Raw genomic sequence first — 26385 nt, 5'->3', positions numbered from 1 at the left:
ATTTGGGTCTCATGGCTGCATAGGAATTATTTACTTTTCCAGACTCTTTCTTGCCTGGTGTCAGCCAGACAGCCAAAGAGGCAATCCTAAACAGATTCTCTCCCATCTCTATACCTCCTCAACTTTTAGCAGGACATTGCCTCTTATATTATAGAGAAAATAGCTACAATCGTTTGTTACATTCCTCTCAGTTCTCTACTTTAGATTGATTCTTTATCCTTCCTTCCTTTGCTTCAGTTTTTGATGGAGATGGTTCTTCCTCTTGATTCCTTATGTGGTGTTTTCAAAGGTTTACCCAGTCATAAAGTTTCATCTCCTAACTCAGGTCTTAATCATACTTCATGTAAATTATTGCGGTAACTTTCCAATTTGTCTTTCTGCTTCCATGTTCTCTCTTCTTCAGTCCATCTGCCAAGTAATATGTCAAGTAGTATTTCTGAAACATTACTTTGACCAGGTTAAGAAATCTTAAGTGACTTCCTATTAATTTGAGGATAAAATTCAAGCTAAGTGGTTCAGTGATTTGAGTGCTGGGCCTGGATTTAGGAATATCTGAGTTCAAATGTGACCTCAGACATATAGTAGCTATATGATCCTGGACAAGTCATTTAACTTCTTTTCCCCTTAATCTACTGGGGAAGGAAAGGGCAAACTGCCAAACTAAGCCAGCTAAGCAGCAGAGTACTGGACTTGGAGACATATATTGGTTGTGTGACCCAGGGCAAGAAACTTAACCCTGATTTCTTCAGTTTACTAATCTGTAAAGGAGAAAGAAATCCAAAGTACCTCTTCTCAATACCTTTGCCTAGGAAAACTCAAATGAAATCACCAAGAGTCAGAAGTGACTGAGATGACTGAACGACACAAATTCTTTAGTTTGATAATTCAGTCTCTTCATAATATGCCTCTATTTCCAGTCTTATTTCATATGCCTTACCATAATATGATATATATTTCAATAAATTTACCTTACAACTAATATAAAAAGTTGACATTTCAATGTCTATCTCTATGTCTTTGTGCAGTCTATCTTTGGTGAATGCATGTCCTTCTTATTCCAGACTCTTAAAATTGCTGTCATCCTTCAAGGCTCTGCTAACTATAATCCGTCCATAGCTACATCAATTATATAATGGTCACATTCTAATGAGTTGTAGTTTTCCTCATGGTATGTGATGTCCTTTATCTTCATAGGAACATTTCATGTAAAAAAGTCACCTTAATCACTTACACATGATAGGTGGTAATTCCATATAATACCAGATGAATTGAATTATTAAATAAATATTGGGGCCAAATATTTCATATGAGACAAATTCAGAGATTAAATAGACTATATTTTCCCTATTATAACCACATGCAATAGTTGTTCAAGAATAAATAAGTGGGATCATCACCATCATCATCTTCATTACAATAACAAAACTATTGAACTCATCCCTATAATCAGAGCACTTTGCTTAGTTGTAATGAAACATTCTTGAAAGTCTTTTAGTTCTGACTGGCAGATAAGGCATGGATTTAAAATAAGGCAGCACAGGATGATTTTGCAAAAATAAGCAGCAAATGTTTATTGTATTTGCTCTATGCCAGGTATTGTGTTGGTATTGGAGATATAGTAACAAAAATTCAGCAATCTCACTCATGAGTCACTTAAAATGGAGTAGACCAGAAAAACATCACACATATGTGTTACAAAGCACATGCATATATGATTCATATATAAATTGTAATTAATATAAATATGTGAAAAATCATTAAATACCATGTTAGAGCACCAAAATTTGGAAGATTAAGAAAAGTTCCATACATTTGATGCATCCTGAGTTATATCTTAAAGGAAGAGAGGGGGACTCTATTAGGTAAATGTAACAAGAATATGTTTTAAAGATATGTGGAATGACTTTTTTAAGGGAAACAAAACAGTAGGGGCAGTGTAATATTTTAAGAACACTAATAAGGCATAAATAATACAATATAATTTAATAAAAATAAAATAACAAAATATAATATAACATATAATGTGTTATAATCTGGCATGCATATGTTATATTAATGCCATGCTATACAACATAATATGTAATATATGATGCATGAAATAGCATAACTTAATTCAATTCAGGAATTTTGCTGGATTATAGTGTGGAAAGAACATCCACCTGGCCTGAAAACATAGGTTAGGGAAAGGTTTTTATAGACTTTTAAACTAAATAGAAGATTTTATTTTAGATCCTATAAACAATAACTAAATATCCTAGTGAGCAGAATTAGCTGAGTCCCAGTCAAATGGCAGATCTTTTCTTATGGAAAATTAGTTTTTAGGCTATCATCTAGGGGAAATTTAATGAGCTTTCATCAAACTAGGTGGAAACCATGCAATTGGAGAGAAAGGTTTAGATTCAAGAGGTATTGTGAAAGGAAAAAACTGTCAATATTTGACAACTTATAGGAGAGTGAATAATGAGGATTATGCCAAGATTTTAAACTGAGATAATGAGAAAATGGCGGTGACTTTGATCAAAGTAAAAAGGGAAGCTTGAAATATATAAAGTTCATTTAGTCACAAGTTACTAAAAAAACTGAATAATTTGGCATTACAACTCTTATCATTTTGTTAGTTTCAGGAAGGACAGCCCTATCTTTTCAAAATACATTCTTTAGCTTATTTCAGATATTCTTTCTCCTGATTCAGATATATTCATATCCTCTGTTTTATGAAAATATTTAGATTTGTTATCTTATTTGAGTAGGAACTAACAGTAAAGCATGGATCTTCATTTTTCTTTTCATTTTTTTTTTTTGGTGAATATGAGTTAGAAAGAATAAATAACATGTCCTTGGCTGACATGAAGCAAAAAAAGATGAGTGAAGGAATCAAGAAAAGGAAGGTGGCTGTTAATTCATTTAATTTTTTATAATTATCATTATTCTCTTCTGTATTTATGCAATGAAAGGAATTCTATATTTTCCCATGTGACAAAATTAAGATGGATCTTTCTATATGGAATACTGGATTTCTGTATTGAATGGGAGGTCATAGTGGATGACTATTAAAATTTTCTTCTAGATCAAAGAGTTTAGGTAACGCTGTTACCATAGCATCTGTCACATCCCTCCACATACTATAAGCATGTATTCTATTTAAGAAAGGAAAAAACATGAACTTCCATTTCTTTACTTTTGCGTCTCTGAGTAACTTATAAAGCCAAATTTCAGGGATGTCAAATTGTGAGTGATGCTTTTAGATTGTTATAGACAGCGAAATTCGCTTCTATGAAACCTTCTAATAGAAAGTTCTGATGAAAGTAAATTAAATTTAAACTGAGTTGAAATTTAAAAGAAATGAAAATAGTTCTTGATTCCTCAGAATTTCTCAGAAAGTGAGATTTAAAAAATTTTGCATGCACAAAATGCCAGATGATTATTTTTCTTCTGTCTGAAATTATATAAATGTATGTATACATTTATATATATTATATATACATTTGCAAGTTTTGCTATATTGTATAAAAGTTTTATATCACTATATTATATAAAAGTTTTACTATAATTGTATAACAAATTTGCAGTTTTGGTGTACTGATATGAAGGAACTCAGCAAATAGACTTTCCCCCCTCTCCCTTCCACACCCCTCCTCTGGTATCTTTACATGAATGATGTTGAAGTAACATTATACCTTTCACAGATGAAATAGCAGAGTTCTCTTTCCATGTAGTCCATTTATAGCCTTATAGACCCATTTCTCCTATGGGAAATGTAATAAATCTTTGTAATGTTCCTGAATGCTGCATTTTGAATTTGGGTTTCTGATTTAGCAGACAGATGTGATAAAATACACTTAGCTAGACAACTCCCAGGTGACTTCAAGTGATCTGTGCATAAGTTATTCTAGCTAAAGTTGGCATTAACTTATTATACTCAATATTTTTATTCCTGTTCTAGCCTCTTCAGAAGTTAAAATATGATTGAAAAACATCTAAAAGGGTAGGATACTGATATTCAGGATATTTGAAAAATACTTTACTTAACTTGATCATGTGTATATATTTGTGTGTATTTCTGTACATACACAACTCATGTACATATATATTTACATAGTCATATGCTGTATCGCAGAACTACAAATACATGCATATGTAAACAAACATATATGCTATTTATAGGTATATAGGATATAAGTGTATATATATATATGTATATATAAAGAGAGAGAGAGAGAGAGAGAGAGAGAGAGAGAGAGAGAGATCTATAGAGACTTGTGCAATCTCACTGTAAAAGTAACATTACCTAATTTTGTATCTTGCTATCATGTTTAACCTAGATCAGTTGTAGTGCTACAGTAATAAGATCATCTTTTCTCATTCACAGTGTGGTACAGTGGACCAGGGCTTATATGTGAACCTCACGGAAAGAAACCTTCAGGATGCTCAAAAATTCATTCTTATGCATGAGGTGGTGCAACCAGTTACTACAGTTCCTTACTTCATGGAAGACAACAGTCGGTTTTCTCATGTCGCAGTAGATGTTGTGCAAGGAAAAGACATGCTTTTCCATATCATCTATCTGGCTACAGGTAAAGGTTTTCCATGCTTTAGATATGTGAATTCCTAATTTTAAAAATTCTAATCTATCATTTCAAGCTTTGACTTTTTCTGCTTCCCATTCATTACTGCCTGCCTGACACCCTTTCCTAGATACCATTTCCATTTCTTTCAGAAATTATGATCCTTTAATCAACTGTTCATCTCTTTTGGAATAAGAAGATGAGTGATGTCTTATTTCTTGAAAACTATATAAGGAATATATAAAATAATATCCTTTTTGGCAGAACTCAATGTGTACCACTTAAGTATTTGGATTCTTTGTTGAAAGACATTGTTAGAAGGACTGATGCCCTGTGGCTGTATGGAAGTGTCTCATTGGGCCAACAATTTTATCTACAGCATAGAATTCTCATCCAAGGAGTATCTAAGCTTTTTATGGTAACATAAATAAGCATCCATGCTCTGCAGAAAATTTAGGTAAGAACTCATTGGTATAAATGACAAGGGTCTTTATTAAATTTTATAGTCAATTGCAGTTTCTAAAAGGCAGTATATAATCTCTAGGTTGAATAATGAATGTTAACTCTACATAAAAGCTCCCTGGTATAACCTCAGACTCAAGAAGACCTGAGTGTGGAATTCAGAAAGTCAGGAAGATCTGTCATATACTAATTGCATGACTTCACTTGTCACTTCACCCTCAAGCAACTCTGTTAAGACTGTAGCTTATAAATTAATTATGTATGTTGCCTGATGAAAGGTTTCCACCTGAGAGATTTCTAAAGCAATGGAATCACAGGCCCAGATGGGGAAGAGAATACAGTAGTAGCAATTCAACACAGGTTATAGAAATGCTCCTAAATTAAAGAATTCCCTATATACACTTTTGTACTACTTGCTCTTAAGGCAATTTGCTTGATTGTGGAATGTCCTCCTTAAAGGACCTCTCCCTATGCTTTTGACATTCTCATTTCCAGTTCTATAAAGATTTAATAGACAAGGGTGGAACTTGGAAATCAGTTGTTTAAATCTCACACTGATGGTCAAGAGTATGTGTCCTCTTTCACAGTTCTCATCCTCAGATCAAAATACCCTGAGGCTCTTCTAAAAGACCTGATAAAAATATTATAACCCTCCTTAATATCTGGTAATCTAGTGCTAACTCCTACACTTTGAACCATGATTGGCTATCAGAATTGGCCTTAATTCAGACAATGGAAGAGGAAAAACCTTGCAGCATCTAATCAATGCTATAATGAAATACAGCATTAATTCTATTAATTATAATTATATAATAATAATTAGGATTAATTCTAATTAATGCTATAATTCTAAAGTGCTGGTTAGAAAGGATGGTCTTACTTCCTGATAGGTACACAGGGTGCAGGTTGAGATTTTTTAAAAAAATAACAATACAGACAGTGTTTTGCCCACCCCCAAGTGATCAGTCTAATTGTTACATAAATAGGCTGAAAAAATAAGCTAACCAAAGTAAAACAAAAAACAAACTCTTGGCCATAAAAAGCTACTATGGCATAAAAGAATAAGAAATAAACTTTGAATTCAAAGCATTAAGAGAACAATTCTAAGCAAAGCATAATAATAAAAATTATTTAGAAACCAGCTTAAGAATTCCTGAAACAGGTAACAAAAAAAATAGCAAAAATTAGAAAAAGACGAGCAACTAGGTGGTGCAGTGGATAGAGCACTGGCCCTGGAGTTAGGAGGACCCAAGTTCAAATCTAGCCATAGATACTTAAAACTTAGCTAGCTGTGTGACCTTGGGTGAGTCACTTGTCCCCATTCTTTCAAAATCCAAAAAACAATTAGAAAAAGTAATAAGAATAATGTAAGAAATTATGAAAATATAATTTATAGCTTTGTAAAAGTGATGCAAAAATATGAAGAAAATAACAACTTAAAACACAAAAATAAATACAAAAATTCACTGAAGAACAGAACTTATTAAAAAGCAGAACTGACTAAATGGAAGAGGTTCAGAAGTTCACTGAAGAAAATAATTCCTTAAATATTAGAATTGAACAAGTCAACTCTAATAATTCTGCAGAGCATGTATAAACAATAAAGTTAAAAGAAACAAAAAGTAGAACTAGCCAGAACTTTTTCTCTAAATCACTCCAAATACTTTTAAATCATGACTCTCACCAAATTCTAGAGAGGCAGATTCCACAAAAAGACTGAGTGAAACCATTTTCCAGCCCAAGGCAACTTGGAAGATCCTTAGGAAGGTTCTGGTGCATTGGGGTTAGAAAAGGCCTGCAGCACAACCCGGGCTGTGCCAAACTGCACCAACTCCAGCCATCCATGAACAGACCTCAGTGTGCTTGGGTCCAAAGGGCTGTGGCAGCAATTGTGGTATCCAATCCTCTCAGCCCAGGGTTTGCCAAGGATATTTGGGGAGGTCAGCAGGAAACTGCTGCACCAGAGTGAGAGGGCAGCCCAGGGCAGGGAAGGCCTCAGTGTAGACCTGTCCCCAGGGGACCAGGAACTGGTCTGGGCAACCACCTGGCAGGGAGACACCAAGCAGTGGCTTCTGGAGTGCTTGGCTCATGAATGGTAAGGGAGGGGGAATTTCAGAAGTCTTTTTGCTCTCCCTGAGGCAGAACTCTGTTACTTCATCCATATTTTAGAGCCTCCAGGTCATAGAGAAAATGAAGCAGCCAGGAAAAACATACAAACAAATCAAAATACCATGATATCACAGACAGAATCTTAAGAGATTTAACTTATTATATTCTGGAAGGAAATATAATATTATATTCTGGAAAGCAAAGTATCTAGGATTACAACAAAAAATAACCTATTCAGATAAAAACCAAACATAATATTTCTGGGGGGGGGGGACGGACATTTCATGAAATAAAGAACTTTCAATCATTCCTTGAACAAAAAGAACAGATCTAAATAGAAAAATCTAACATTTAAACACAAACCTCAGAAGAAGCATAAAAAGGTAAAGATGAAAAAGAATTCATGGGCTCTACAATAAGGTGAAACTCTATATTGCTGTCTGGTAAGATGATACAATGTAACTCTTTTTTTCCTAAATGTATTATTTTTCAAATTACCTATAAATGCCATGCTCAACATTCATTTTATTTTATTTTTTTAGGTTTTTGCAAGGCAAATGGGGTTAATTGGCTTGCTCAAGGCCACACAGCTAGGTAATTATTAAGTGCCTGAGACTGGATTTGAACCCAAGTACTCCTGACTTCAAGGCAGGTGCTTTATCCACTATGCCACCTAGCCACCCCTCAACATTCATTTTTGATACAATTTTTAGTTACAAATTTTTCTCTGCCTCCCTTTCCTTTCCCCTCCCCAAGACAACAATCTGACGTAAGTTATTCATGTACAGTCTTGTTAAACATATTTCTACATTAGTCATATTGTGAAAGAAGAATCAGAACGAAGGGATAAAATGAGAAAGGAAAAATGAAAGACAAGCAAAAATAGTATGCTTCAATCTATATTCATATTCCATTGATCTTTCTCTGGTTATGGCTAGCATTTTCCAACATCAGCCTTTTGGAATTGTCTTAGATCATTTTATTGTTGTAAAGAGCTAAGTCTATCAAAGTTGATCATCACATAAGTCATATGTAACTCTTAAGAACTTTATTATTGGGGGCAGCAAGGTGGCACAGTGGATAGAGCACTGGCCCTGGAGTCAGGAGGACCTGAATTAAAATTTGGCTTCAGACATTTAATAATTACTGGTGTGAACTTGGTCAAGTCACTTAATCCCATTGCCTTGCAAAAAAACCCCAAACTTTATAAATATTAGGGGACTTTGAAGGATTCCACAAAGATAGAGAGGATGAGTATGAGTGATTATATGGGAGTGAGTTCCAAAAAACTGGAGGGGTGGGACAGAGGATTGATTGCACTGGGAAAAGTGGAAAGGAGAGATGGAATAGAAGGGAGATATAGAAAAAATTATGTCATTAAAAAAGTATACAAGGTAGAGCTTTTACAGTAAGGGGGGAATCAATGTTAGTGGTGGGAAATGTTTGAACATCATTCTTTTTAGAATTGATTCTAAGATGGAAGAGTGAACACACACATACATGTAATTCATATATATTCAGAAGAATATATATATATATATATATATATATATATAGTGATTTTTGACTCCCCTGTTAGATCGCCTATATCTGTATTAAAATAAATGTGTATATATTCAGCCTCATTCAAATATATATATATATATATATATATATATATATGCTTTTGTGTATATATGATGTGCATTTACATATACATATCTTTTCTACCCTTATAGAATATATGTTCTTTGAGAACAAGAACTGTTTTTGTTTCCACTTTGTACCTTCTTAGTTTAAAACAGCAACTGGAACCAAGGAAATGTTTAATAAATGCTTATTAATTAATTGATTATTCCCTTCCTCACACTTTGCACTTCACCCATAGAGTCATTGTTCAATATATATTATTCTACCTCTCCTGTTTCTGGATCTTTGCATTCTGAGTCCTCAGGCCTGGTATGTGTTCTTTCCTTACCTTCTCTTGAAATTCCTAGCTTCTTTCAGCACTCAGATTGGGATCTACCTTTTTTTATGAAGCCTTTTCTGTTATTCTCTTCACACCCCACATTGGTAGGATACCCCTTTCAAATATATTGTGTATTTACCTTTTTTATATTCTATATGTATATATTCATAGTTTATGTACCTTAGAAAGTAAAGGTATGCATCCTTTCATCTTTTTGTGCTTTTAGAATACAGTACAGTGTATTACTGTGATTTAATAGTGATTTAATAATGCTTTTTAATGGATCAATGCCAGGATGAATGGCATTGTGTTCAACCAGCTCAGGGGTATCTAAATTTTTAGTCAATTCCTAGAAATATAATAAGAAGATAGCTTACATTTATTTAGAGTTTTAAGGTTTGCATATTTTATCTGTTTTGATCATGAGTACTTCTAGAGAAGGACTCAATCCTTTAGAATCACTTCTTTGTCCAATATATTGTGCTTAAAGACCCCTTCAAAGTTCCTCATCTGGCAAAAGAAGTTATTAATAGTCTCATGAATACTTTATGCTCTTCAAAATTAATAACTACCCAATGAAACTTTTTAAAATGTGGCTAATTTCTATTGATATTTTTTGTTTTAGAAATTAAAGCTGATAACTTAAAAATTCATTGAACATAACTAATAAATCTATTACATGGTAATATGAACTTATTTATGAAAATAAATTTTCAAAATAAAAAGTGATATGATTTTATATATTTTTGTAAATCATTTTGTTTGGATTAAGAGAATAAAAATAGATTCTCATATCTGCTTCTGAATTAAGTTGTTATAATGGTTTCATTTAGGTAGGTGAGAAAAAGAGTATTATTTTATTTCTTTTATTTAATTTTTTAATGGTATTTTATTTTTCCCAAATACATGTTAGGAAGGTTTTTCAACATTCATATATATATATATATATATATATATATATATATATATATATACATACACATTTAAGTTACATAATTTCCTTCCACCCTCCCCATCACCCTCCCCTCAGTGGCAAACAGTCATGTTAATATTGTATATACACATTTCTGTTAAACATGTTTACAGATTAGTAATTTTTGGTATGAGGAACTAGGATTAAGGGAAAGAAATACATAAGAGATATTAATCATCAGAATCTGAAGGGGGTTTTTTTTTGTTTTATTTTGGTTTTCTTCATGGGAATGGTATTATCCATAGCTGGTCTAAATCAGTCGTTCTAGTTCTCTAAACGGTTAAGAAATGCTAAATCCATCAATGTCGATCATCTCACAATGTTGTTGTTTTTTTACAGAAATTTTTTTATTTAAGATATCTTAACAAAAGATCACACCTCTCTCATTTTGGGAGATGGGGCAAGGAAACCCCCAAATTCAAGGTCTTTTATGCACTTTGAAAGGCTTTATTCCTGCCCCGTCATGCCAATCATAGGCTGGGGGTCACAATCTAAGTGATACATTGGTCCCTATACATTTTTTAAATTTTTTTATTTTTTCTTTAATTTATTTACACATTACTAAAATATTCTTGTTTAAGAGTACAAATAATACCCCCTCCCCCACAAAAATATAAAACCTCATGAGAAATAAAGTAAAAGGAAGAGAAAAAAAATGTGTTTCAGTCTGTGTTCTAATACCATCAGCTGTGTCTCTGGGGTGGATTGCATTCTTCATCATAAGTCCATCAGAGAAGTTACTTCCGTATTTTTCCACAGTTGCTGTTGCTGATTGTCATTCCCTCCATCCATTCCTCCCCACTACCATCTATTATATTTTCTCTCTCCTTTCACACTGTCCCTCTTCAAAAATGTGCTGTGTGGCAGCCAGGTGGCACAGGGAACAGATCACCAGCCCAGGGGCCAAGAGGCCCCAAGCCCACATCCTACCCCAGAGATCCAGCAACAACACCGCCCCATGGACCCCAACAGACCATAAAATCCCAGCACTTTTCAAAAAGTAAAAAAGAAAATGTATTCCATCTGACTATCCTCTCCTGTTATCTACCCTCTCCTCTATCATCCACATACCCCCTACCCTCCCCCTATCCCCCTTCCTTCCCCTTTCTTCTAGATGTCTTTATCCCATTAAGTATGCATGATGTTTCCTCTATGAGACATTTCCAGTGAGAATGAAGGCTCCTTCAATCCCCCTCACCTCCCCCACACACATACCATTGCAGAAGCTACATGAAATACCTTTTACATGTAATATCTTAAACTATTCTTCTTCTGCTTACTCTTACTCCCAGTACATTTCCCTTTTACCCATTGACTCCATTTTTACAATATATTATATCTTCAAATTCAGCTCTCTCCTGTGCCTCATCTATAAAAGCTCCTTCTAACTTCTCTATTAAATGAGAAATTTCATATGAGTATTATCAGTATCATCTTTCCATGCAGGAATACATGCAGTTCATCATCAAGCTCCTCATAATTTACCCTTCTCATCTGCTCTCTATGCTTCACCTGAGTCCTGTACTTGAAGGTCAAACTTTCTGTTCAGCTCTGGTCGTTTCAGCAGGAACATTTAAAATTCCCCTGTTTCGTTGAAAGTTCATCTTTTCCCTCTGGAAGAAAATGTTCAGTGTTTCTGGGTAGTTGATTCTTGGTTGCATTCCAAGCTCTTTTGCCTTCTAGAATAGTATATTCCAAGCCCTACGAGCCCTTAATGTAGTTGTTGCTAAGCCCTGTGTGATCCTGACTGCAGCTCCACAATATTTGAACTGTGTCATTCTGGCTGCTTGTAATATTTTCTCTTTGACTTGGGAGTTCTGGAACTTGACTATAATATGGGATCTCTTTCCAGGGGAGATTGGTAGATTCTCTCAATTTCTATTTTCCCTCTGCTTCAAGGACATCAGGGAAATTTTCCTTTAGAAATTCTTTAATAATGATCTTTTTTGATCATGACTTTCAGGTAGCCCAATAATTTTAAATTATCTTTTCTGGATCTATTTTTCAAATCAGTTGTTTTTTTCAATAAGATATTTCACATTTTCTTCTAATTTTTCATTCTTCTGGTATTGATCTTGATTTCTCACAAAGTCATCAGCTTCCTTTAGTTCCATTCTACATCTGAAATACTTTGTTTTCCTCAGAGAGCTTTCTTATCTCCTTTTCCATCTGGCCAATTCTGCTTTTTTGATTATTCTTCTCCTCAATAACTTTTTGAACTCTTTTGTCCATTTTCCCTAAGCTTGTTTTTAACATATTATTTTCTTCAGCATTTTTTGGATCTCCTTGACTAAGCTGCTGGCTTCGTTTTCATGGTTTTTCCTGCATCTCTCTCATTTCTTTTCCAAATTTTTCCTTCTATCTCCCTTACTTGATTATTTTGAGTTCTGTCATAACCTGAGCCCAACTTCTATATTTCGTAGAGTCTTTTGATGCAGAAGCTTGGACTTTCTCAACTTCTGATTGTGTGGTTTGGTCTTACATGGGGCCAAAGTAATTGTCTATGGTCAGGTTCCCTTTTTTCTGTTTATTCATTTCCCCAGCCTGTGTCTGGTTTTGGGGTGCTTCCTGAGATTTTGAGTATTATTGGGACACCCCCCCCACACACACACAAGGATCTCAGTGTGTGTGGATCTGAATGCTCTCCTGGTCTGTGAATGACCACAAGATCACCCCTCTACTACTGAGGCGGGGGGGGGGGTGTTGGGGGGGTGGTCCCTGCTCTATGGGATGCCCAAATTGTGACCAGTGTCTGAATGTGGTCAAAGCCCTGGAGTCCTCTTCTAGGGACAGAGGACAGACCTCAGCAGTCTCTCTCCTTTCCCTTACATTCTGTGGGCTGAGCACTCAGGTCACAGCTTTCCGGAGGCTCCTGCTGGGCAACTCCACAGGACTGCTTCCATTTCCTGGGATCTGGGCTACACTGAGTGCCTAGGTTGCACTGAGCAACAGGGCTGCACTGAGGGCTTGGGCTTCACACTTGTTCTGGCAGAGGTCTCTCTTCTGATCTTCCAAGTTGTGCTTGGTGCTCTCTGGGGAGCAGGTCAGGAAACTGCTTCTGCAGGCATCCTGGGGCTGTTCCCAAAGAGGCTGAAATTCCTTCACCCTGGTGTGGTGCCACCCCTTCAACCCCATGAAACAGAGTTTTCCAACTCTTTTCCAGGTCACCTTGCGCTGGTGAACTGCCTCACTGGATCTTTCTGTGGTTTCTGTCTCTAGATAATTTAATTAGACTCATTATTTTAAGGTTTTTGAAATATTTTGGAGAGAACACTGGAGAGGCTGTTCTCCTGCTGCCATCTTGGCTCTACTCCAGTCCCTATACCCACAATGTTGTTGTTAATGTGTATATTATTTTCTTGGTGCTGCTCCCTTCTCTCAGCATCAGATCCTATAATTCATTTCATGCTTCTTTAGAATCTGCCTTTATGGAATATAATACAATAATATTATATTTCATAAAATTTATATACCATAATTTGACCAGCCATTCTCCAATTGATGGGCATCCCCTCAATTACCAATTCTTTGCCACTACAAAAAAAGAGCTACAATGAATATTTTAGAACATGTAGGGCTTTTCCCTTTTTTAATGATTTCTTCTGAATATAGGCCTAGAATTGGAATTTCTTTATGAATAGTTTTAGTGCTCTTTTGCCATTTCTATATTGCTCTCCAGAACTGCTGGATGAGTTCACAACTCTACCAGCACTGCAATAATGTCCTAATCCTCCCACAATCTTTTCAGTATTGGTCATTCCCCTCCTCTTCTTTTTTGGTCATCTTAGCCAATAACTCCATAGTTGTATTAAATTTTCATTTCTTTAATCAGTAATGATTCAGAACATGTTTTCATATGACTTTACATAGTTTCATAGTTTTATTTCTTCATTTAAAAACTGTCTGTTCATATCCTTTGACTATTTATCAATGGGGGTTTGACTTGAAAACCTTAAAAATTTGATACAGTTCTCTATATATTTTAGAGACCTGGTGAAGATTGTTTTTCAACTTTCTGTTTTCCTTCTAATTCTGGTAGCCCTGATTTTATTAGTTCAAAACCTTTTAATTTGATATAGTAAGAGAGGATTATTTTAATAGGAAATAATTTCTTAGCATTAGTATGAAAATAGTTTTGACCTTGCCTTCTTCTGAAAGGGTCATAGTCATGCAATGGGATTCTTGGACCACACTTAAGAACCATTAAACTAGATGACCTTAGATTCCTTCTAACTCTTATATTCTATGATTCTTATATTAGGAATATTTCAGTCTCAGGGGCAAAATATTTCAGAACTCTGTTATGTCTCTGCTTGGTTTTATAATTATATTTTCCAATCTGTTGTAGTTTTTCAGTAAAATCATTTTTCTATACATCTTATTTAGTTGAGCAGCTTCTCCTGTTGACATCTCAGTAGTGTCTGCCCTGTGATAAAGCCGATAAACCATAAATAGTGTGATGAAATAGAACAGTAGTCCAGTCAAAACAAACAATTCTTGGGAAAATTATAACCTCTAACTAGAAATTATACTCAAAGGCACTGGTATTTTAAACAATGCAACCTCGTAGTAATTTGATTACCCAAATCTATTTTGACTTTTCTTCTTGCTAGGAATGTTATTACCATCTGGGTGAGGAGAGATTAGTGTATGCTATCATAGAACCTGAGATAGCCTACTATCAGATTATATCTGATATGCAAATGAGGTTATGACAATTATGTTTAATGTGTAATTTGCCAAATAAATATTTATTACTTTCAAATTTCTTCACACCTAAGTCTCTGTATAAGGGTGGCTAAGTAGTGCAGAGGATATGATACTTGTCCTGGAGTTTAAACTCATCTTCTTGTGTTAAAATGCAATCTAAGAATGAACCTAGCCATGTGACTCTGGACAAGTCACTTATCCCTATTTGCCTTAGTTTTCTCATCTGTGAAATGATTTGCAGAAGAAAATGGCAGACCACTTCAGGATCTTTGCCAAGAAAACCCTAAATGGAGTTACCAAGTGTCAGATAAGTAAAATGACTGAATAAGGGCCTCTTTTAAAAATTCAAATTTAGATATAAACCTTAGTCTACATTTTATATCATATCCCTGAGCACTATCATCACTTTTCAAAAAATTTAAACAGATCTTTAATTTCATTGATATAGAAGCCAGTCAGAAATTTTCCTTTTCCAATATATGTCAACAATTGCATTTATTGAATAGTGTTAGAGACTTGCCTAGGGTACTAAGAACTCAAGTGACTAGCCCAGGTCACAAAGTCAGTACTTTTCAGACACAGGACTTGAATCCACATCTTCCTGATTCTGAGACTGACTTATTCCTTACTATGCTATGTTGATACTCATACCTAGTACATAGAGATCCAATCTCAGAGTATAGATGGAATTTTTCCTAAACTAGAGGGGAACATTGAAGTAAGGAGATAAGGAATTAACTGAATGGAATGTGGGGGAATAGCAGAACTTAATAGAGTTGGAGTTATGCCACAACATGATGGGCAATGACCTAGTCCACCTGTAAATTCTTTTAGAGGATTCTTTGTAGAAGGCATTTAAGGTTATTTGAATTATATGGATAATGATAAATTTAGAATCTATATGGACCACTAGTATTATGTCTACCAAAATCATTTCACATAATTGTCATCATATCCCTAAAAGTACATCTTGAAAGATATCATATTCTGAGATTAATTGCAAAACTAAATTATCCCCAAACTAATAGTGTGTCTATTTTATTTAAAGGCAGAAGAGAAAATAAGACTTTTTCATCTCACTTTGATTTTTTTTTACTTGAATATGCTATAAGTAAGCTTGGGCCACTTCTTATTTTCAAAGTTTCTCCAACTTCTCACACTGCTTTTATCTTCTTTTTGATCCAAGTACAATCAACCATTTATTGCCTTTGAAGGTAATTTAAGATCTTCATCACTAGGGATAGTTTATTTATCTAATTTTATACTCAGTGACTGGTATAGTATTTGAAACTGAAGTGGGTGCTTCATTATGACTTCTTCAGTGATTATGTACATGCTTCCCACACCATACATATTTGGAACCATTACAACAATGGAGAAGTTTTGAAAACCATGGATACTTCATTTACCTTGGAAGTGTCCTTTCCAGGGAGGTACATATTGTCATTGATTCAAACATATGCATTTCTAGGAGCTAACTCAGTATTAGGGAGGCTCCAAAAGAAAGTATGTAAGAAAAGAGGTATTAGACTAACTACCAAACTGGAGGCCTACAAGAGCCTATGTGCTGACATTATTGATGTATACCTGTAAAAATGGACAGTCTATCAGCACCATGCCAAGAAAATGAATTGCTTGAAATTAAATTGTCTTAGGAAGATTCTGAAGACCATCTGGCAGGAGAAGATACCAGACACCTGAGGTCCTTTCTTAAGCCAAATTATCAGGCATTCAAACATCAAACACCACTATGATGGGTTGGCTATCTTTTTAGAATGCCAAATGTAAGCTTGTCAAGAAGACTATTTTATGGAGGACTCATCCAAGGCAAGTGCTTACAATGGAATCAGAAGAAAAGGTACAAGGATACCCTAAAGGTCTCTCTTAAGAGCTTTAGAATTGATCAGCATGGGAAACACTGACCCAGGACCGCCCAACATGGCGTGCTCTCATCAGAGGAGTGCTCTCTGAACAAAGCAGAATGGAAACAGCTCAAAAGAAAGGTGAGATACATAAATTTAGATTAACCATTGCACATGTTCACATGGACTATTTGTGCCCAACCTGTGGTAGAACATTCCAAGTTCATATTGGTTTGAACAACCACAGTTGGACACACTGTAATATGTCTTGTTTCAAGATGATTTCATTTAGGTCTTTTTAGATAATAAAGGACAAGAACTAAGAACTAACATGTTCCCATAGCCATTTCACTCAGTTGAAGACTATTCAAAAGGCAAATCATGCTTTGAACCAAGTTGTCTGTTACCTATTCATTCCTAAGATCTCTCTCTCTCTCTCTCTCTCTCTCTCTCTCTCTCTCTCTCTCTCTCTCTCTCTCTCTCTCTCTCTGCCTGATATTGATCTCTCATTGATCCATAACCATAACAAAGTATGATGTAGTCTGTGAGATGATTTCTGAGGGAAATGCTTATAGTTTTCTACTAGCCCATGGCACCACAGAGTTGGAGTCAGGGTGTTACCCAGGGGAAAATGTTCCCTGAAAGAAGGCAAAGGACTGGGAAGAGAAGTGAGCCACCTCCCTATACCAACCTAACTGCACCAGTAAACTGCTACGTTTACCACTAACCTAAAAGGACTAAATGTTCTTGTTACTGATAAGGGTAATCTCTTACCATTAGCTAATCAGATAATTAAAATTTATGATTCTGTGATTTGATTTTGCTTCTTCCATTGAAAGAAAATAGGCATATTATCCAATGGATAAAACAGTAATAGCATCTGGACCCTGCTAAATAGGGCTATGTATTTGTATTAATGAACTAGCAACATGGCACAGTGGAAAGAAAAACAAATTTAGAGAGAAAACCTGGGTTCAAACCCATTCTCTGCTACTTACTGTGTATAATTTTGGCAAGCTACTTAATCTTTCTGGTTCTCAGTTTCCTCACGTATAAAATTAAAGTACCTAACCAGTTACCTGCAGAAGTCTCTGAACTGCTGTAACTGTGGCCTGTGACAGCTGTGTGTTTCTTTGTAAACAAAGACAACATTAAAAACTTTCTATGAAAAGGAGATGTGTTCTATCAGAAGTGATGAAGAGATATATAAGTGAAGATATAAGTGAAGCTCTTATATGAGTGAAGCACCTACTGTGTTTCACTAGTAGATATTATATACATTTATTAAAAGGTTGACTAGAATTAATGATGCATTCTGAGTTGACATAATGATATTATCTTGTTTGTGAATTTAACCCAGAGTTGAATGGGGGAGCTAATTAGAAAAAAAAATGGCATACCAGACAAGACATCAGGAAGAAGCCCAAAGAAAAGAATAGTGAATGAAAATCATTTTTCTTTTAAATTGTAACTCATGGATGAGGGGAAAAAAACTATCTAAGTCTTTTTTAACATGTGAAATGTTTTTAACCAAGCCAACATTTCCTTCTATAAATATGTGTTTTACTTCACTCTGTGGTTGAGTCCTGACATCATTTTCAGAGTACTTAACTAATGACATTCAGGAATTAAAGTTGTTTAAGGTTAGAGTCTTTTAACTGTGCTGGAATGAACCAGTCATATATGTTTATTTTTAATTTGGTGGATCCCTAGCTCTGATTTGCTTTTTATGTGCCTTAAGACTTTAGGGGAGGCTAGGTGGCACAGTGGATAGAGCACTGGCCCTGGAGTCAGGAGTACCTGAGTTCAAATCCAGCCTCAGACACATAATAATTACCTAGCTGTGTGGCCTTGGGAAAGTCACTTAACCCCATTTGCCTTGCAAAAAAAGACTTTAGAAGAAGGTAGATTACTAATCCCCAAATTTTTGAATTTGGCATTATGCTATATCAAAATAAATGGTATTCCTTGTTCAAGAAAACATTACATTAAAACACTGTGTGCTATTTACTGGAGGTTCAAAGAATAGGAAGCATGTGCACAGATACATACACACACACACACACACACACACACAAACACACACACTTACTTTGAATAGCAAATTTCATTTGGACTGTACTGAATTCATGAAGAGAAACCTGGATAGATTGTAGGCTGATATCAAAGGGGAAAATGTGCTTACAAATACAGAAAGTTTGAGCTAATCTGTCTTGTCATTCCTAGTCTAAAGATGACATCAAAAACTACTGCATTACATACACATGTGATGAATTTGGACATGAGCTTAGGAAAATCAGCAGGAAATATCCATTGCTTTATGATTAAAAAATGTATCTGAATCTCAAATGGATTGTACATAACTACTACTAGTTCATTTTCATGTCCAAGATACTAACTCTGCCCCTGCATAAGTGGATTGTATTTCTAGAGAGCAGTAAAGGAGCCTAGAGGAAGAAGGCATGAGGATATCAGCACATGAAAAGTAAAGTTCTGACCTACATAGGTAAAAAATAAAATTTCATGAGTTTATTCCTGGCCGTATGATAGTCAAGGCTGTTCAAACTGCAAGAGCAATGATGAATATTATTATAAAGTAAAACGTAAGATTTCTTTCTACCTAATAGTTTGTCATTACATAAGAAATGACAATATTTAGAGGTAGTAAATGGAGACAAGCTTAATACTATAACTGCACTTATAGCTTTTCCATGGGCTCATGGATGATGATGCTAAAGAGGTTGGAAGTGGGCTACAGAAATATAATTCAAAATTCTTATTTATTTACTTACTTATGGCTTGTTTGCATTTTTCTGAATAATTTGTTTAATTTTTAAGACTAGACAACTTCAGAAAGTGACATAACAGCTAGAATTTTCTCCCATTTGACTCAATCATTTTTCATTTTTTACAGAAGAAAATTGAGACTCAGAATTGTTGAATGAGAGAAACATGTTCATGGCACTAGCAACTATTAGAAACAATATATGAACCCATTCTTCCTAACTCTAGGTCTAAACTCTTTTATTGATATAGAACTGACATATATGTATGATAGACTATCAATTTCCAGAATTATCTGTTTTTTTTCCTATTCTCACTACTAAAATGTAAGCTTCATGAAGACAGATAACCTTTGTTTATCTAAAGTCTGTTTCTTTCCAATGCCCAATAGGTTGCTCTGCATATAAGTCATTAAACAAATGAATAAAATTTATTGGATAGATGGATGATGTTTTCAAATTTTTAAAAAAAACATTCATTTTCCTTGAGAAGCTAATGATCCAATAGGAGGGATAGGATATATATACTCAAATGAGTTTGATGCTAGGAAGAATGTGCTAAGTGCAAAGCAGAAACACAGATCATGTATTGTAAAACAATTTTAGGTGGGGGAGATAACTATCAGCTGGGAAATTCATGACTACATTGAATCTAAGATAAACCTTCAAGAAGAGGAGGATTAAAATATATTGTTTTGACACAAGTATGAAATGAAAATGTCTATTGGACATAGTCGTTTTGATGTTCTTCATATGCAGTACACTCAAGAAGTATTTCCAAGTTGACTTATATAGTATTAACTTAAGATGGCATGATACAGTGCAGATGTCTATGTTACAAAAATATGCCTGAGGATAAGAAAAAGGACATTTCCTGATGATGTCTTCATAATGAAGCTCCTCATATTATTGAAATTTGAGTTATGTGTGTGTATATATATATATATATACACACACATATGCAGGCATACATACCTATATATGTATAATTGTTTATGATACCATCAGCAAAATCTTTTTTACTTGCTATCCAGCTTTTTGAAAAGAAGTATATCAGTTTCACTTCCCCTGTGTTCACTTTTTATTAGAAGTGTATAAGGCTAAAATATTACAGAGTATCTTGTTCTAATAGGAATTAAGAGGAACTCTGTTTTGTTTGCCTGTTTCTGTGTTTTGGAGATCAGTGTGGCTTAGAAATAAGAAGCTATGAATGCAGAGTATTGTAGGGGAATAAGTGCTAGATTTTGAGACCATCTAGTTATTTTTAACCTATTTTAGATATGATCATTTAAGGCATAAAGATATTAGTTTATTCACTGTACACAAAGCTAGTTAGTGGTTGAGCTAAATCTTGAACACAGTACCTTGATTTGCAAAACACAAGTTTTTTTACAAATTATTTCATCATGTTCCAGATAAAGTTCCCTTCTTATACCTTCCAGATATTTGACCTATATCAGGATGAATTGAAGAAAAATATGTATTGTAGAAATGTCTTTTAAATAGACCCAATCCATGCAGCCCTAATTCATTATAAACAGAACTGAAATAAGATCTGACATAATGATATTTGTTTGGCAAAATATTCGAAATGTGTGCATCATTATTTTTTAAACAGACACAAACACTCAATACAGTCCTTTTAACCTAGAAAATATTGTTTCTTGAAGTCTATCAATAAATGAAACCAAAATTAGTCCTGTGATTGAAAGAAATGATGAGATCAGAACCATTTTTGTTAATAAAGTTGAAAGGCAAGTAAATCTACAAGCATATGCTGCACCATCTTCGGAATCTGTGTTCCAGAAAGTTGAACTTTAATTGAAGTTATTTTTGTATCATCCAAAAGCTTTAGTGTAGCACAATAGTATATTGGATTAATGAGAAAAAACATTCTGGCAAATATACAATTACTATTCCAAAACAAATTCAGAAAACTTTCATTTCAAGCTTATTTTTTTGTTTACAGTTTCACTGAACCAACTCTATCACCACAATTTTCCTATTCTGTTAAAAAAAAATTTAAAAAGGGAAATTAAACTTTGCATTAGTTTTGCAGCCCAGTTTCATCCATTGGAACTGGGGAATATTCTAAGGATATTTAAGAAAACTGAATGTAACCATCCATCTAAACTCAGAAAACCTATTATCAAAGGGAAGTAAAGACACCTTAGGAAAAAGGAAGCATTTATTTTAGGAGTTGATAGTGAAGGTGTTGATGATGATAAGCAATAATAGTAGGCAGTATTACATAGTGAATTGAGAGGAATCTGTGTAGATGGAAGAATTAAGTTCCAGTCCAGTCTTGATCCTAAATTGCATCTTGTCTTTGGATAAGCTAATTGACCATTTCAGTACCCCCGGTAGATTTCTTTAAGAATGTAAGATTCAGAGCAAGTGCTGATTTTCATTGCTGAGTTGAGTTTCCTATATAGGGGTCTTTAAAAACTAGAAAACATTCAGCCCCTTTATGTTCCCACTCACAATTCAGAGCATGTATTAAAATCCTTTAAAGTTTACAGAACACTTTTACATACATTATTTCATGACTCTTTGGGGGGAAAAGTATTCTCAAAAATTCACATTTCCATTTTTAGAGATGAGATACTAGAAGTTCAAAGAAGTTAGATGATGTGTACATGTTGCACAACTAATAAGAGGCAGACTTAGGATCTCCTGATTTCAAGTTCCATGCTGGTATGTTATGTATAATGATAAATAATAGCTGTTTTATAACTTTGAGATCTCAGAATAATTGAACTCTATTCCCTAGTGCCTTTTTCTTTACTTGCTAGTAATATGGTGCATAGTGGCACATTCACAATGTTCCGGACATCAAGGGATCATTTAATGCATTACTGCAGCAGCACATTGGACACTGGGGAAGAATCCAGTTAAGTGGTTAGCAGACCAGATCTAAAAATCAGTTGTTATAGGAGCTGACAATAGCTGGATATGGATTAGCAAAATCTTTGATAATGAATAAGCTAGTAGTTGAATTTTCTTAGCTTAAAGGTACATGTACTTGAAATAGTCTTGATGTGGTAGGGAAGCTTTTCAATTTTAAGATAAATATATAAATTTAATTTAGTAATAGTAGCAATAATTATGGCAATAATAGCCAGATTTGAAACCCTGTGTCAGTTTTCCTCTTGTTATTCTTAGTGTTTAGCATTGCGCTTTATATAGAGTAACATTCTTTAAGTAGATAATGAATGATTATTATGATTATTATTATATATTATATGAATTATGTATAAATAGATAAGGACAGAAACAGAAAGTAGCATAATAAAAGGGTTTTATATATGTATAGTATATAGAAATTTATATATGAAATGTTTCATAATTGTAATTAAAATGATTAGTGTTTTCATTTGCCACATACTTTTAGATATACATACATTTTAAAGTCTTTTGAGAGAGGGATATCTTTTAAAAAATCTAGATTTGATAGTCAAATGAAAAGAGGCAACTTTTCATTACCATTGACAGATTTCTAATTTTACTTAGAAATTAACTTCCATTTGAATAAAGGAAAACCTAGTGAATGAATAATAGATTAATTAGAGTGAAAGAGACTTTAGAGGTCATCTAGACCAAACCTCTCCTTAGACAGAAGGAATGGTGATCCCATAGAGAAATGACTGGTAGTGCATTTTATACCAGTGTAAAAGAGTAGACAAAACTCATCAGAAATTGAAAAATAACTGAAGGAAAAATGATGCATAGTGTCCTTATGCTGTAACATACAATTCCACATTTTTGTATAGATAGCATATAGTGATATGTGTATGTGTGTGTGTGTGTGATATGAACTAAAATAAGTGTCAGAGTTTCTTTTTGACTTTCCATTTTCCTTTTCTCCACTCTTCTCTTTTTTTTCTTGCTCCTAGAGCATTCAATGAAGAAACACGGTCAAAATTATGGGATAAAGGAACCATTTGACTTTAATATTTCTTAAATTTAAAATTCATATTTAAATGAAAGGAATTTTTACCTTAATTCTTCTTCCAAACCACCTGTGATTTTAAAGAATGAGAAATAGAGTGATTATTCAGACAAAAATATGTATATCATCACCTTGCTTCTGAATTTTATTTTTTTTACAAGACTTTAGATACCTTTATTTCTCTTTATACCTGGAAAAAAATTTAGATATGCATTGTTTCTGGTGATTTAGAGGACATCTACAATGAGGTTCTTATGCTTTAAAAAGTAATTTTTCATTTGTGAATATCTATAATATTCCTCAGTAGTGAGAAATAAAGTAGTTTCATTCCAGCATATTTTCTCTTTATGCAACATATTCATTCTGAGTTCCTTTTTTTTCTTGTTTTGTGGGTGTTTTCATTTATTATTCTAGTGACATTGATTTTTTGTTCATTTCTTAGAGGTCAGTAGGAATAGGCATCTTTGTGGAGGTCTAGACTAATGACCTTATTTTATGGAAATAGAATCTTTTAGAATAATTATTTTAGGAAGAAATGTAGGACTGGAAGGTCTAGATTTTTTTTCTAGTCAGCTTTATCAGCTTCTCACTGACCTTTTAATTCCTAGAAATTATTCTGTTCTTTTCCCACAGTGAGTTTTTTAGAGTTAACAACATGGCTACCAATGTAGTATCTGTAATGCTTACAACACATTCTGATCTCTACAGTCGCTGTGTCTAGGCATATGGCCAAATTACAGCTAATATATCAATATTCATATTTAATGGGACAAGTTGGCAACTCTCAAATTGAAGTTAGTGGGGAAAATATGTAATTCTTCTTCTGCCTAAAAAAAAAGAGTCAGTCCTTCTTAACAAGAATCCATAATCATAGAAATGATCCATCCTGTTGCTGAGACAGCTAACAGGAAACCTTTGCATAGGTTTTGAACAAGTCCATGAAACTATCAACTGAATTAGAATTGTTTCCTTCTGTTGCTTATCCTTCTGTGGCAGGATTCATCATATCACTTTTGAAATCCTGCAAACATAAAGCAAGACATTTATATTCAGAAATTCAGATTTTTTTTTCAGAGCAGAAAGATCTTAGAAATGCTTCTTATTTTTTTTAAAAGGTTGTAAAAAAAGAACAACCTTAGAAAGTGGCAAAAGAGCTACTAATGCATATAAGCGCGGGGTGAGGGGGAAGAGAAAGAAAAGAATTTTTTTTTTATTGTGGTATGATTATGCTTGAGAATAATTGGACTCTATTCCCTAGTGCCTGTCTCTTTACTTTATTTGCTAGTAATATGGTAATATTCACAATGTTCAGGACATTGGATTTGGAATGATAAGGTTTCATTTGGAATCATGGCTTTACCATGTGCTACTTATACAAGCTTGGGCAACATACTTAAATACTTTCATCTTAGTTTTGTCATCTTTAAAATCAAAGAATTGCACAAAATGATTTTAAGGGTAAATTCTGAATATATATCCTATTATCCTTTGAGTTATTTTTATTAAATGCATTATAATTTAATTAAATGCTCTATTATTTACTTTCTTTTGGTTTAAATTGTCTATGAAATTTTAGAGAATAATTACTGTATATCCTATGTAACTTTTAGCAAGTGTCAGAATCTCTCTAGTTGTTAGTTTCTTCTGTAAACTGCAAGGTTAGGTAAGATCATATTGATCTCTTGAAGACATATAATTCAGCCTTCAATACTTTTCTTAATATCAAGATGCAAATTATGGCAAATATATTTTGGAGGACATGGTGACTTCATGATTTCATTAAAGAGTTATCTCCAGTTTTTATTGAACAATAATGAAAAAGCATATTATCTATTCAAAAACTTTTATGGACAACAAAAGGGGCATGGAAAATAAAATATTTAATTTTGTACTATCACTTGAAAAATCTCAGGCAATTAGCATCAAAATAATCAGCATAGTTTATAATGGTGACTGAGGCCAAGCATGATCAGGAAATATTTTCTGAATGGCCCAATTTTAAGTTTTCTTAGCTTAGATACTAGAGCAGTTTGCCATTTCTTTCCCCAGCTCATTTTATAGTTGAGGGAATTGAAACAAAGAGATCAGAAATGAATTCAGGAGCAGGAGTTTTTTGGACTTTAAGACTGGCACTGCATAGCTGCCCCCAAGGAGAATAGTGTTTGAGATAATCGATGTAAATCTAGGTTTTATTTGAATTATAAAACATTTCCAAAGTTTTCCTCATAGTAAGTAGTGCCAGGTAGATATTTCAAAAGAATATCTTTTATACTTTATAGAGTTAATTTCCTTTCATTAATGTCATTGTGTGATAAATTCTGTGATAAATGCCTATGTGTATGGACCTTTTAAAATTCTCTTTAAAAGCATTCATAAAACTCTTGATATCATTAGATGTCCTGTTCTCAAACTATTAGTATTTGGGGTGCTTTAATTTAAAAAAATCCTTCACTATATTCTTATTCCCCTAATAGTCTCTGTACTATCTAAAGAACTAAATCTTCTATTTTCTATGCCCCTTTTTGTTGTCCATAAAAGAATTTGAATAGATAATATACTTTTTCACTCTTGTTCACTAAAAACTGGAGACAATTCATTAATGAAATCATGAATTCACCATGTCCTCCAAAATATATTTGCCTTAAGCAAGCCAGAATTCACATCCCATGGCCATGAACCTTTTTCCACATGGTAAGCAAGTTGGCAGCTGACTTCACACATTCTGTGGTTAGTTCTATAATGAATTAAAGTCATCATTGCCAGTCAATTAGGCAATTCACTCAGTCCCCCAGGGTTTACTTTCCTTTTAGCAAATAGATTCAAAATTCTGATATTTTCCCCTCTTAGCATAATTCCCTATTCTTTTCCCTTTCAAGTCTTCTAATTCATGATTCCAGAAGCTCTTCTTTCTCCTTCCTTTGCTCATAGCATCATAGATTCAGATCTTAACATTTGGCATCATCTAGTTCAACAGTCTTTATTTTACAGATTAGGAAATGTGCATGAGAGAGATTAAGTGAC

At 33.9% G+C, this 26385-nt stretch overlaps 1 protein-coding gene across 3 annotated transcripts in view; it reads left to right on the top strand.

Annotated features, from left to right (window-relative positions):
- Positions 1 to 26385, top strand: part of SEMA5A (semaphorin 5A) — a 712145-nt gene that overhangs the window by 423875 nt on the left and 261885 nt on the right. For all 3 annotated transcript variants that reach the window (XM_074208091.1, XM_074208090.1, XM_074208089.1), the window contains one exon: positions 4370 to 4574. In XM_074208091.1, the coding sequence (XP_074064192.1) occupies positions 4370 to 4574 (205 nt within the window). The remainder of the gene's footprint in view (positions 1 to 4369; positions 4575 to 26385) is intronic.

Source organism: Macrotis lagotis, chromosome X, assembly GCF_037893015.1.
Source record: "Macrotis lagotis isolate mMagLag1 chromosome X, bilby.v1.9.chrom.fasta, whole genome shotgun sequence".
In the NCBI taxonomy this organism is placed as follows: Eukaryota; Metazoa; Chordata; class Mammalia; order Peramelemorphia; family Peramelidae; genus Macrotis; species Macrotis lagotis.
This window is presented reverse-complemented; position numbering and strand designations above follow the sequence as displayed.